This window comes from Anarhichas minor, unplaced genomic scaffold, assembly GCF_050575085.1.
Source record: "Anarhichas minor isolate MPS153535 unplaced genomic scaffold, ASM5057508v1 ptg000074l, whole genome shotgun sequence".
Classification (NCBI taxonomy): domain Eukaryota; kingdom Metazoa; phylum Chordata; class Actinopteri; order Perciformes; family Anarhichadidae; genus Anarhichas; species Anarhichas minor.
In genome coordinates, this window is record NW_027466520.1 from 4,643,661 (window position 1) to 4,658,038 (window position 14,378).

At 41.2% G+C, this 14,378-nt stretch overlaps 1 protein-coding gene and 1 long non-coding RNA gene across 13 annotated transcripts in view; one reads left to right on the forward strand and one right to left on the reverse strand.

The window, feature by feature from the left end:
• fam49bb (family with sequence similarity 49 member Bb) overlaps positions 1-3,566 on the forward strand; it is a 28,399-nt gene extending 24,833 nt beyond the window's left edge. For both annotated transcript variants that reach the window (XM_076080154.1, XM_076080155.1), the window contains exons 8-12: positions 1-117; positions 215-294; positions 381-507; positions 1,209-1,279; positions 2,783-3,566. In XM_076080154.1, the coding sequence (XP_075936269.1) occupies positions 1-117; positions 215-294; positions 381-507; positions 1,209-1,279; positions 2,783-2,846 (459 nt within the window). In that variant the 3' untranslated portion in view covers positions 2,847-3,566. The remainder of the gene's footprint in view (positions 118-214; positions 295-380; positions 508-1,208; positions 1,280-2,782) is intronic.
• The window catches only part of LOC142937310 (uncharacterized), a 47,820-nt gene continuing 36,738 nt past the window's right edge, over positions 3,297-14,378 (reverse strand). For 8 of the 11 annotated variants that reach the window (XR_012949390.1, XR_012949391.1, XR_012949388.1 and 5 more), the window contains one exon: positions 3,297-12,678. This is a non-coding gene — a long non-coding RNA (uncharacterized LOC142937310). The remainder of the gene's footprint in view (positions 12,679-14,378) is intronic. The other 3 variants (XR_012949393.1, XR_012949392.1, XR_012949387.1) reach the window with 3 other exon arrangements.

The following is a 14,378-nucleotide window of genomic DNA, read 5'->3' on the forward strand; positions in this document are numbered from 1 at the left end:
GCGGAGGGTGAGAATGAAGTCAACAATGAACTGGCCAATCGGATATCTCTGTTCTACGCAGACGCCACGCCCATGCTGAAGGCATTAAGTGACGGCACAACAAAGTTTGTATCAGAGGTGAGACTCACGGCAGGAAGCAGTGAACACTTTGAACAGATATGTGAAAGCATCCTCTCATTTCTTTTTCTGTCTTTCTTTCTTCTTTTTTTTACAGAACAAGAACCTGCCCATCGAGAACACAACAGTCTGCTTAAGCACGATGGCGAGTGTGTGTAAAGTGATGTTGGAAACGCCGTAAGTGACTCACTGCATCGCTAAGAGCTGCTGCAGTTCTCCTTCTTTACGTTCTTGTGTTTAAGTCCTGCGTTGTGTCCTTTCAGGGAGTACCGCAGCCGGTTCGCCAGTGAGGAGACGGTGTCTTTCTGCCTCCGGGTGATGGTCGGGGTCATCATCCTGTACGACTACGTCCATCCTGTGGGTGCTTTTGCAAAGTCGTCCAAAATCGACGTGAGTACAGTCATGTTCAGTGAAGGCGTATTCAAAACCTTATTTAAGTAAAAGTATGTACATATTATCAGCAAAATGTACTTGAAAGTATGAAAAGTAAAAGTACTCATTGTGCAGTAAAATGTTCCCTCTCTGTTTTATTATCATATATATGATGTTTGTGGATTAATGTTAGTACTGCATTCATGTGTTGCATTTTACTGCTGTAGATGTTTACGGTTGTGCTAATTATAAACTCCTTTATGTTCTGTTGGGTAGTTTAATCGGTGCATGCTATTCTATAAGAGCATTATATGTTTGTAGTGCTCACGTACAAATCTGTGCTTTCATATTAGTGAAAGAGGCCAATTGGGTTCAGAAAAACAGCTGATCCAAGAGGGCTTTTAAACACTTTATTTAGCTTTAGAAGAACATTCTGATTCATAATTATCATTTATAAGTGTTAACTGGACAGGAAGGGTATGAAAAATTGTAATCTAGAAAGTACCTACAATTTAGTTAAGCAGAAAGAACTATTTGCAGTTGATGTAGTGGAGTAGAAGTATAAAATGGAAATGCTCAAGTAAAGAACAAGTCCCTCAGATTTGTACTTTAGTACATTACTGGAGTACATTTACCACCACTGGCCACCACATGTTGGCTCCACTATACCACTCCTCCGCTCGCTATATAAAGCTAACTGCGTGTTTCTTCCTCCGCAGATGAAAGGCTGCATCAAAGTCCTCAAAGATCAGCCTCCGAACAGCGTGGAAGGCCTTCTCAACGCTCTCAGGTGAGCTCATGTTGAAGTCAGCGCAGCATGTAATGTGATTGTAGCAAGCAGGCTGCTCATGCTGCGAGTCGAATGATATCGGTGCCTGTTCATGAGCAGCAGACAGACCTCTCGGTTTATTTCCTTCCCCCGGCCGTCGGCACAGTCAGTGACTCATTCTCTACACGGTCCAGCCGGGATTCAGTCAGCTGTGAGCGCTCTGTGCGAGATCCGGGTTGGGTGTCGAAGCCTCTCCAGAAAGACCAACTACATCTGACGCCTCGCCCCCCCCCCTTTACAGTCTCACAAATATCCCCCCTCCCCTCCCCCGTCTCGCCTAATGCTCACAGCTGCTGGAGATGACGGGATCGTTTCTGCGGTGACCTCACATCCTCGCATCTCTGTGTTTCGGGGCCCGCCGGCGTTACCCGGTCGCATGAATTCACTCGCATGCAGAAGTGGCCAGATTTCATCTCTGATCTGACAGAGGATGACAACATGTTGTAGATGTACGCAGCGCTGGAAAGTAATTAAGTAAATTTATTCAAGTTCTCTACTTGAATAAATATAACTTACTCATGTATCTTTTAATGATACCTTATACTTCTTATGAAAGTGGAATATTGTACTTTTTACACCACTACAGCTGTAGTTACCCGTTACTTTTCAGACTAAGATTTTACATAAAATAAATATAAGATCATAAAATACTTGGTTATAGATCGGCTATACAACAATTTAGAAACATCGTATCAGTGTGGAAACAGTTTCCAAAGAAAAACTCAAAAATGGTGCCATTTGCTCTATAATCATGTGAGAAGACGTTACAGTAGACTGTGGCTGGTTTAGCCGCAGAATCTGTAAAGATTGACAAGATGAGCACATCTGCAAGACGAGCGAGCGGTCATGCCTTTCAAACCTAATAGTGTCAGTAACGAGTGCCCCGTCATAACGTCACTGAAGCCAGTCAGAATTATATTATGCAACTGGGGATAATCATTTTTTGAAATGGGTCCAGTATTGAAGGAGAGCGCTGCAGACTGCAGCCGCTAAACATGCTGCGATGTCATCGCTCGGAGCAATTCTTCATCGTCGATGTCCAATGGTGCTTGTTTCTGCCACAGACGCGCTCAGATTGTTATTATAAATGTCTGACAACACCCTAAAGAGAAATAAGCATTTCTCTTACTTTTGCCTTGATCCGGTCTGTTTGTTATTGCGTCCAAGTCCAGTTCAAACAGAAGTCTCCTTCTGAAATCCCGCGTCACATCCTCGTTGTTGAAAGCAACACTTCCTGTAGTCCAAAACAACAAACTATGACAAAACCCGGGCGCTCCGCTCTCCTCTTGTTGTCTTCCTGCAACAAGTCACGTGACACAAACGGACCGCATCGAGCGAAAGGTAAAGAAAGATGTTTTATTTCTCTGTGGGGTTCTTTCCATAATGTTTTCAACATCTGTATCCTTCGTCCACCTCTGGATGAGATCCGGTCACTATTGTGTTTTTGTTTTTTCTCGCCTGCAGGTACACAACCAAGCATCTGAATGATGAATCAACCAACAAGACTATCAAGAGCATGCTGCAGTAGACTGAGCTGCTGCAACTGCTTGCCTCACACCCTGCTGGGGGGGAGACGCCACTCTCCTGACTGATGTCGGTGCACAGAATGTTTTTGTTGCTTTTCTTTGAGTTGATAATGGAAAAAAAGAGCTACAGCTCCGCCCTCTTTTTATAATGCAAAATGCTACTGCCATTAAGAACGTCTTTTTCTGTGCCAAAAAGATGTTGCTGGGATGTAATGTTTTCGATGAAAGGCCATGCGACAATGGCAGCTAATGAAAGCATCGCGGTGTTTTTAAACTTGTTTTTCCCTCTATAAGGGACGGGAGTGCTTTGACTTGAAAATTTAAAAGAGAGAGATATATAGAGAAGTATATATTATTTTTGTTTGATTCGTTATTTAATATTACATCCTCTGCATGATAAAAATGATGTATTTTCCTTCTATTTAAAGAAACTAATGGTTCGGTTTGATTTGTCTGCTCTGTTGTGCATTATTACATGTTTTGTTATTGAAATGGTACCCGTCAAAACGAGATTTAAGAGTACTGGTTTTATATTTTTTATAGGTTTTAATTTGTGCATATGTCTTTTTTTTTTTTTTTTTTTTATAGTTGTGTCATATTTTTCATTTGAAAACTTTAAACTGTGATGTGTGCAAAATCAAATTACAATTGGGAGTGTGTACTGTAAATGGACAGTATGTTATGGCTGGAGAAATTAAAAGGAGAACTCTTGTTTTCTACAACCCGTCTTGTCAGGTTTGATCTCTTATCTCATATTGTCGTCTGCGAGTAGCTGAGAGGAAGTTTTTTTTTTTTTTTTTTCTTCCTCTCGTGAAAAGCAGTGAAATACAGTTTCTCATGCTCAACCGCTAGACAGGAGTGAGGAAAGATGTTTTAGATCTCGCAGCTTGATGAAATGTACACAACGACACACACGGTGGCAGTTCACTTTCTTTGAAATTACCTCGTATACTAGGAACAGTTTGACTATATGCATCTTCTTTAATTAAGCTCGTACTCGGCACCGACCAGCAGAGAGACGTCATAGTTCAGCATTTAGCAATTAAAGAGACGGATATTTCCCTCAGGAGTTGGTTGAGACCAAAAACAGGTTTTCATGGTTTATAAAGCCGGGCTAGCGTTTTCCCCTCGTTTCCAGTCTTTATGCTAAGCTAAGCTAACCGTCTGCTGGCTCTGGGTTAATATTTACCGCACAAACATGAAAGCGGTATCAATCTAACACTCTGTAAGGAGGCGATTGATTAAGTGTATTTCTCAACATGTAGAAGGATTCTATTGAGCAGTAATCAGTCAATAAGATAGATTAGTATCATGACGGATAAATTGAAAACAGGATTGGTTTTGTTTTTCTTTTAGATTAAGAAAAATCCATTGAAGGATTTGTTGCTGATACATATTTCCTGAATGTGCTTCTGTGTGTTATACTTTTCTCACCACTGTGTCTACTCGTTGAAGGCTCCTTAAGAAACACAGCTGCATGAGGTCGATGACACGTGGTCCTGTTTCTTTCATCAAAAGAGCTTTTCTGAATCTATTATTCTATTCTTTTCTTTTACTCTCTTCCTTAGTAAGACAAAACAGAAATATCCTTTCACTTCTTTTTCAGTCCACTAACCTCGCTGTTTTTTTTTTTTTTCTTTTCTCCTGCTTTCAGTAGTGCTTTAGAGGGAGAAGGGGGCTACTCTTGGGTGGGCACTGCAGCACTATCAGCAATGCGTTGGAGAACTTCTCAGGGTCAAAGACAGAGAGGCAGCAGAGTGTGGATGGGTGTGTCCTCTGCAGCATCACTGCACTGACATGGGAAAGGGAGGGAGGGAGGAAATAAATTGGTTTAATCTTGGGTGGGTTGTAAAGTCCTTGAGGGAAAGAGTGGTAAAATATGAGAAAGTGCTGCCTCCTTAGCTTGTGTTGCAGTTCTTTTTTTTAATCAATGAATGCAGCTTAAATGTGGTTGTAGGTGATGCAACACTCACAGAAAATAGTCAGCGTGACAACTTGTTAGTGGTCAGCGGTAACCTGTTCTGATCTCGCACCATGACCCTCGATGCAGAAGCTCCGTCATGCAGCATCATCAGCCGCTGCAGGCTGAGACGGCAGCTCTGATATCCGGATGAATGAAACCTTTCTCAGGGAGGGCTGTTGTGTTGAATCTAACATCAAGTCAACCTTTCCTCTGCGGTGTTTCGATTCGCCACACCTAAAGATTTTACTGTTTGGAGGCGTGTCTGCAGACAAAAAGCTCTTAAAAACATTGTGATCAAAGTCAAAAAGTGCACCAAAACCTCCACTTTACACCGAGATGGTGTAACGGATCAATACTGAAAGATCCAGAGAGGTGGATTAACATCTGTGAATATCGTGAACAAAATTCATTTTACTCTCTACTGTCCTTTATATCATGATTATCTAATTTACATTCACGTCCAATGCTGTTCATATTTGTATGATATTAATAGGTTGTGCTGTTAGATGCTGGTAGGGATGCATAATGTGAAGAAGGTGGACACTGCACATCCGACCCCATTAAGGTGCAGATGTAGGACAAAAACAGCTTACAGAAGCAGATAAAAGAGAGAGGCACAAGCAAAAAAAATAATGAAATAATTAACAAAGAAGCTGATGGACTCTCTGTTGTTATTAATTTGGATTTATTTGTGGTAAGAGAGAGACAGCCAGTCATTTTATTCTACTTAAAGTTGAATAAGCTGTTTTTGACAGTTATTTATCTCATTCAATGCAGATACGTGACATTTATTTTAACATGTTCAATTTATGCCCAAACCACGCATGAAACGTTCTGCAATAAGCCTTTTTGTATTTCTGTTCCCTTTTGGCACCTGGATTTCTGCACAAATTGAGCATAGTTAAAATGTGTTTTTTAATTTTTCCGCATTGACCCATTAGGGAAGCTGATTCTTAAAAGGTTACCGTGTGTTCCTGTGCATATTAATCATGGCACGTTCATCCTCATTAAACCATTCAGTGACCCCTCGTGCTCTATATGGAAGCATTTGGATTTGTTATGTCGCTCCACTCAGGTTTTCCCTTAATTTGACACCTGTCTGCGTGTATATATTTGATTCAGCGTCAGTAGAACACAAGGCAACGCTGGATCATTTCTCTTATGCTTCCCCAAGCAAACGGTCCACTGTAACCTCCAGGCACGGGCCCCTAACACAGGAACATAACAGCCGTATGAGGACGTCGAGGTGTCGCAGGAAGTAAATTATCACGTTGGTAACACCTCGCAAATAATATCTCTCTCTCATGACCCTGATTGATCCGAGGGCTTTAGGGCAGCTGTCACCGCGGTTATAACGTTGTCACCGCTCGGGCAGAAGGAAGCTGATGTGTGAACGTCTACAGTATTTCAGGGTGTGACATTTATTTATTTATTTCTTAGGACAAATATGCCTCCTTTAACATAATAAGGGCTTTTTTTTTTAAACACACTGAGTTTGACTGATGTGTTGACAGTTTGACATTTGGACTATTACAGTATGTGCCACAGTGAACTCTGGCATAACTGTCGGTTATTTCTGAGTAAAGAGTTTCTTCTTTTATTCCAGGGAAAACCCCCAGCAGCCTGAGAACTGTGTTCTGTCCATAAACCACAAGACCCTAACACATTGCTCATCTGTCTCTTGGGTGAGACAAGTTCACTTTTCTGAGAAAGACAACGGCTATCCTCTGAGACCACCCTGCCACCCTCTCAACCACCCCTCCGCACACAAACACACTGTCACAGATGTAGACCCCCCCCTAGAAATCCCACTTCCTTCTGCACGTTGCTTTAATCGGGGGAGTCTTAGTTAATCAGTCGTGTCAAAACATTAACGGCTCATTGAGGATCACTTTTCATGCCAGCAAAACTGAACCCAAGAGTGCTGTAATCTCTGTCAGTTGGGTAGATAGCATTATTTTTTTTGGGGGCAAAGCATCGCTGCTTAATCAGGAACTAAGAGTCGGTGAAAGTATTGCTACACATCAGCGAGAGGGCACGAGTTCCTCTAAAATACTGTCAAAGAAAGTGTTACAGTTTTACACCAAGAATAATGTGCTTTTTTGTTTTAGTGAACTTCTGCTCATGAACATCCTGTAACACATTGAAAAATAGCCAAATCTATATTGAGATTTAGAGTTCAGACAGACACATGAGGACAGACTGTAACGCTGTCACATTAAGGGACATTCAGGTTTAAAGTTTGTTGATACTAAAATAAAACAAAATAAGACTTTCCCTTTATTTTACTTTTGCAAATTACTGCTGAAAATCATTCACATTAATTAAGGTAGTAAATGAGTCGATTAATAGATTAGTCAACCAACGGGGAATTAATCTGGAATTATTTCTGTATTTTTTTATACCATACTACAAACATATTACATACATTTTTCATGACGACTACACTGACTTTTTTTGGTATTTTTTAAGATATATACTATACTTTGACATTTTAATGAGATTTTTTTATGGCAAGTGGTATGCTCACTTGGGTTTGAGATCATGTGACTGACCTGGCCATTGAAGAATACTCCTTTGCCTTGAGAAGCTCTTGGGTTGTGTTCACAGTATGTTTTAGGTCGTTATCCATCTGCAGTGTGAAGCGCCGGCCAATCAGTTGTGTAGCATTAGGCTGAATCTGAGCAGATAGTTTAGCCTTAAACATCTCAGAACTCATCCTGCTGCTTCTATCAGCTGTGACATCACCAATGAACACCAGTGACCCGGTTCCATTGGCAGCCGTACATGCCCTTGTCATAGCACTGCCTCCACCATGTCAGACAGATGTTGCCGTTCATTTCCTTCTTTTCACACCTTTCTCTTCCCATCACTCTGGAACACGGTAGTCTTGGTTTCATCTGTCCAAAGAATCTTTTTCCCAAACTGGTCAAGCTTTTTCAGATGTTTTCTGGTGAAGTCTAATCGGGCCTTCCTGTTCTTCATTGTTAGAGGTTTGCACCAAACCTTCTGTATTTAGATTCTTGAAGGCTTCTCTTGATTGTAGACTTTGACAATGACGCGTCTACCTCCTCCAGTGTTCTTGACTTCGGTATAGATGTTATGAAGGTTCTTATCGTCACCAAGGAAAGAATTCTGCTATCATCCACTTAAGATGTCTTCCGTTTTCTTCATTAATATAGTGATACTTAAATATAATCTGTTCATTTACAATTTTTGGGCCGATTTTCCCAATTAATTACAATCTATAAAGCGTTAATGAATAATTATTATCAGCTACAAGCATGTAAAATATAACTAAAACTGTGGCAGTGAAATATCAACTTCATACATTTTGACAGGATAATCACTACAAAAGTGTTCTGATTCAAATCTAAGAATAACTTCAGATTAAAACCTGACTTTTTTTGTCCACGTATACAAAACTGTCGTGCCCACATTTACTTCCACTTGCAGTTTTGATCCACCCTGCCTATTGCAATTTCCTCAGACGGAGGTCCTGAAGGGAGTCAACCGTTTTCTGTCTCTCTGTAGAACCATAAATCATGGCTCTGAGTCCTGATGACTGTGCAACTGTGGTCACAGTATCCACAGTGGTTTGTCTCCAGCCATCCTGTCACTGAGTAATATCCGACAGAATGGCACAACATTCCAATGAGAGGCCTGGCTGTGTGTGAAATCCTCTGGTGTGGTCTCACCAGGTTATTGTGTTTTAGTGGTCGTCCTGTTCGGGCTAAATGGTGAAATGTTTTCAGTTTTTTATTCTTGGTAACAGGAAGTCTTGCGTACGACAGAGTGGAAAAACCAAGCTGTAAAAATGACATGTTGGGTTTTTATGGGCTGTTATGTGCAGGAAGCTTCCTTAGCTGGAGCCACTATAAAACCACAACTTGACGTTTATTTTACACTTTGTCATTTGTATGAATGAAACAAACAAGATATAACGTGAGATAAGGCTTTAGCATTGTTGGTAGACATCTTCCTTTATACTTCGGTCAGAGCCAGGCTATCCGTTTTCCCCTTTTTTCTAGTCTTTATGCTAAGCTAAGCTAACCGCCTCCTGGCTCCAGCTACATAGGCTAATTAGCGTACATGAGAGTCAATCCTCTCGTCTGTCTCTCTGCAAGAAAGTGGATATTCCCCCCAAAACAATGTCTTTAAGATCACGTGATGTGTGCTGCACTGTACTTTACGATATTCTGCATTTAAGATAAAAGGTTTATTTGATGTAATTATTCATGAGATTCGATGAATTAATGTGTGTAATTGGTAATTGTTCCTCATTTGTTTTCTGTGAGTGTAGTTGATGTTTTGTCGTTTGTTATCGCAGCAGGAAGAGAAAACATCTACCTTGTTCTGCCTCTAATTAGTTGCTCACTCTATAGTGGTATTAATGCAGCGTAGATAAGTGTCTCCCTTTAACAAATTGAAAGCCAAATTAAATGTATTTGGCGTGCGTTTTTTTCACAGTTTGTGATTTTAATTTTGAAATGATCATTGAAATCTGTACGACTATTTCAGAGCAGAAGAGTAGTAGAAATAGTAATGAGATGTATTGATTGCAAAGTGTCATTGATTATATCTTCAAAATCATGGATTAGGTAAGTGATACTGTCTTTGGACTCTACAGTGTTTGCCCTCCAAAGGCTGATGGAGTGTATTTATATTGAATTAGAAACCAGGCAGTTTGTGTGTGTGTGTGTGTGTGTGTGTGTGTGTGTGTGTGTGTGTGTGTGTGTGTGTGTGTGTGTGTGTGTTGAGGGAAGGGAGGGTGTGTCAGCCGGTGCAGTGCTGCTGCTGCTGCTGCTGCTGCTGCTGACTTTAGCTGAGAAGCTCCAGCTGCTACTGAGTGTTCACATTACTGTAATCAAGCCCTGTTGGCACCAGTTACGCTGTTCCTTTCCACCTCTTTCATGCCATGCTTCAGGATTATCTTACTGCTTAATAGAAAGGGAGCTGGAAACGATGTCCGGCTTAAATAAGACTTTTTATGTGAGCAGATTTTTGCACGTGGGGTTACAAATTATCATTGCACTTGTTTCCAGCACAGGATCATTTATTTTAAGAGACAGTAAAGGCATCTACTAGCAGATCACTTTACCTGCATCATGATATGATTTCAGGGCTAAGATGCATATTTGTTGCCGTGTGAAGCATCAGCAGCACTCTCATCACTGACCTATTACTCTGCAGGGCGTGTCACACGAGGAATGAATGGAGACCGGCAACTACAGCTGCAGCTATTTGTATCTAACATTTAAATGACATTTAACATCATGTCACTTCACGATCTACATCCTCCGCAGCGACAATCACGACTGCACCCAGAATAAAAGTATTCCAGCAAGATTTATGATTTCTCTTTGGCAAAATATCCTTTTTTTTAAAGTAATAATGATGTACTCGGGAGGAAGACCTTGCAATGTCAATCTCATTTTTGACTGACTCACACCCACAAGAGCACACACTTGCTGTGGTTGTGAGCCTGCAGGTGGTGCAGTAGCATCAGCTTTGGCTCGCAGCTCTGTCACTCGGCCTCTCCCTGACTGGAAGAAGAGCTGCTGACTGGAACACATTTCCTCCGCTCTGCAGAGAGAAAACACTGATTCAGCTCTTATGGGAGAACCCCGTCTCTGGGGTTTTGGGGCCAAGGATATCACCACCGATGCTAAAGACACCCGCATCCCACCCTCATCACTCTCTGTCACATTGGAGCATTCAGTATAAAGATTTTTATTATAATACAGGTATCGATTTGCTGTTAAATATGGCTGAATCTATTGGCCACTAATGATGCTGAAGATTTTTATTGCACACGTTTTGTAAATTAAATGTATATTTGACATTATTAGAAGCCAAGGTTGATGTTCAGGCTCTTCTGATGTGTCCAAACCATACAGTCGCCAATCACAGTGCAATATTGAGGAGGGCGATCGTCGCGTGTGAGAGCGGCCTCAGGGTGATGATAACTGACTGAGCCCAGTTGCTGGGTCTACAACCTTCGCTGGTCTTTACAGCCTGGCAACACCATAACACCTTCACATGCCCCTGCAGAGCGTATCACCCCCCTTTTCCTTTTCCTCCTCCTCCTCCTTCTTCTTCTTCTTTAACAAAACCCCTCCTCAACCACCACCACCAAGACCTCACCCTCTCCTGCTACTCCACATGAATAATGCAATGGGCCTTCTCGATCGTCGCTACCAACATGCCACGGCATGTTTTATTCACACTAAAGTCAGACAGATCTCCACCTCGCCACTGCCCTGATCCGTGAGCCGCCCGTCGGCCTCAAAGACATCAGCCTCAGCTCAGTGTGTCTGCTCGCTCGGTCTCCTTGACCTGCACATCCCTGCAGAGCAGAGCGACGCCCCGTTTTTAATGGTACAGAGCTGGAGGTAAATATTTGCATTTAATTCTGGACCCCCTGTCACATCGTGCTGAAATTAAATGTGCTTTCAATCAGTCGTCCTTTTTCCATTCCATTTAACCGCTGTCTTGATGTTGTTCGTATTCAAGGCATCATTTCTACACTGAAATAAGATAAATACCTTTTCCAATTGTTTATCCTGTGTTATTGCATTAATTCTGCATTAATAAACCTGAGTTAATTACATTTCTGATGACACATCCTTCACTTTGGGTCATAAAAGATAAATTGGTACCACTTTTTTTTTTTACAGGTCAACCAATATAAAGGGTCAATAATAAGAGCTCACTTGGGTTGTCGGGTTGTGAAATTTGTTTTTACTAATTGGGCTGTGTGACCTCTGACCTTCTAGAAAAGGGCTGCAGAGGATCTGGACCAACAATCCATCTATTTAACAACTATGATCAAACATTGATTAATAGATTGCTAGCATTTATAACCGCATTATTACCAAGACAGAATAAACACCAGCAAAACGTGGCAAGACAAACGTTCCTATTAACGGCTTATGGCCAATAGCTATAAACCCTTTAAACAGGGTGCATCAACGTTGTCGTCAAATAATCGTCTCCTCCTGTGCTTCCTGTTGCAACAATGCAGGTGAGGCGGTTGATCAAATCCTTTGTTGACATGCGGCTCACCCTGCTCACATATTCTGTTTCACTTTTCCAAATATATCCCATTACGGAAGCCAAAGGTTCTCTAACTGCGACTACACTGTGTTTTTAAACACCACCACTCAATGTTTACCTGTAACAAATGTTTACCTGCATGGACCGTTGTCCTGAAGGTGAGACGTTCCCCAAAAACCAACTGTTTTGTGTATCATTTGAACATGCATGCACCCATGAGTAACCACCTGTGTTCCTGTTTTGAAAACAACACGCTTCCCTTCCTCTAACAGACGGTGTTGCCACATCAGAGTTTTTCACCCTTATCTGGCAGCCTGATCGCTCCCCGCTCATTATCTTATGGCACGGTCCGAGAGGCAGCTTTGGTCACGCGTTACCGACCCTCCATGGCCACGTCAGAGAGGGGTGACAGCACTTTGATGAACCATTTCTTCCCCCACGGGACTCTCGTCTCCGCACCTTTCTGAAGTACTTGATTTATTATTCATTTGTGTTCCCGCCGGGACTGAACGGTCATTAGAAGTTCGGTCCCAGGTTAAATTCCTGGGCTTTCTGTACAGGTTTTGATCCCATTTTGTCCCACAGCCCGAAGACATTCTCAGATGGACTGGAGACTGTTTTCGACTGCGTACCAAGCCGATTGTCCAACTCACTTTCACCGACAATCCTTTCTTGCATCATCCTCAGTATCTCTTTAGTATGCATCCCCCAAAAACGATCCTTCACCTCTGAGCGGTGAAACGTCCAGTGTCCAGATGGTCCGCCATGGCAGCCTCTTCATGCTTGGAAGCGTCTTTAAGTGGTAAGATTGGCTGTTGAAGAACAAATATGATTTGATTTATTTCTCTTAGCAAAGAATACAAGCACTTTCAATACGCCAAATCCTGAACGTGTAATCTCACTATGGTATTTTATTTTTTTTTTGCATTTCAGGGAAAGTCAGAGATGTTAGTGGAATCTTTTCATTCACGTCACCCACATACAGATACTACTTGTTTTGTTTTGCAACAAAGATTTCCATCTGGATCCTGTGGATATTATTTGATGCTGCTGATAACAAACATGACACGTTTACATCCAGTAAATGGGTCAAAGGCAAAAAGCTGTGTCATTTATGTGGATTGTTTAAAACTTTTAACACCTTCTTTATGATACGTAAGGAATATATTAGAGGATAAAAGCTTAGATCTGGTATAAGAATTCTCCCATACATTGTCTCGCTTTCTGCTGGTGTATTTATTTGACATACATATAAATAGTGGGTACTTATCTGAACCTTTGCTCCTCTTGAACAGCTAATGTCTTTAGCTTATACTGAAAACCCTTAACACAAGAAAATGTGTGAGGAATGTAATAAACAGTGAGTTTATCTGCTCCAACGTAAGCTGTTCATCCCTTATGGAGACATAAATGTCAAAGGTCAAGAACACTGTCTTGCCCGAAATACTGAGGAGTATCTTTATGCTAGCCGTGGGTGGGTGATTTCAACATATTGACCCAGGGAAAGATACACTGAACTTTCGACGGTGGGAAAAACATTGCCGAGAACATAAAACACATTAAGGAGACTTTTCAGAGGATATTGAGCTGGGACCCTCCATACGCTCCCCTGGCTAACTAGACATAATCCCTCTTCTACAGTTAAAATGAAAACAATCTGTTTGAAAACACAACGAATTATGTAAGGTATGTAGCCAAACTTGGTTACAACAAAATAACAGTCTAATTTTACATTTTCCCATATCATATTCACATTACTAGAAATTACTAATCCGACACTACTTGCAAGTACAAATCAGTTTTTTGTTTTTTTCTACTTCGTACACCATCTTGTTTTTAAACTCATGGAGCTGACGTTAGCTTAATTAGCTCGCTAGCACAGTTAAAAAACAGCCGCTAGCTGTTTCCATTTCAGCTGCAAAATCACCAGTCTGCTAGAAATGAGAAGCCTTGTTTTGTCTATCTTTGTCTGAAATCAATGACCCATTGATTGAAAAGTCACAAAGAATTTCGATGTTAACCTTCCTCCTCGTTACAAATGCAAGAATGGAAAGCTAGTAGCCACAGTGGGGACTATTTGGCAGATGAATACACATCTATTCTGTTACTAAAGAAGGCATTTTGTCTTTAAAAAAATATTTCAATCTTTTAATAAAAGACAACACTATCAAAATATTGGAAAAAGGTGCCAGTATTCATCATACTTATGCTTTGCTTTTGCACAAAACACTTTGGTATACACCTTGATAATGTTTTTCTTTAGGACCATGTAAATAGATGAGACAGTGTTGTAAAGGGAGAAGGTGTCCCTAATGAACTACGCACCATATGACAACCTAATTTAAGGATCCTTGAAGCACTCACTCATGTCTAACATGCCTTCTTTTATGGATTATGGATGCTGAAATGCCCTTTACACCCAACAAGGAGACTCCTGGGAGTCTCAGAATCTGCTTCTGTCCAAGTTTAGTAAATAAAAGCTTGAAAACAGATGTCGCTGCTCAGATAGCTA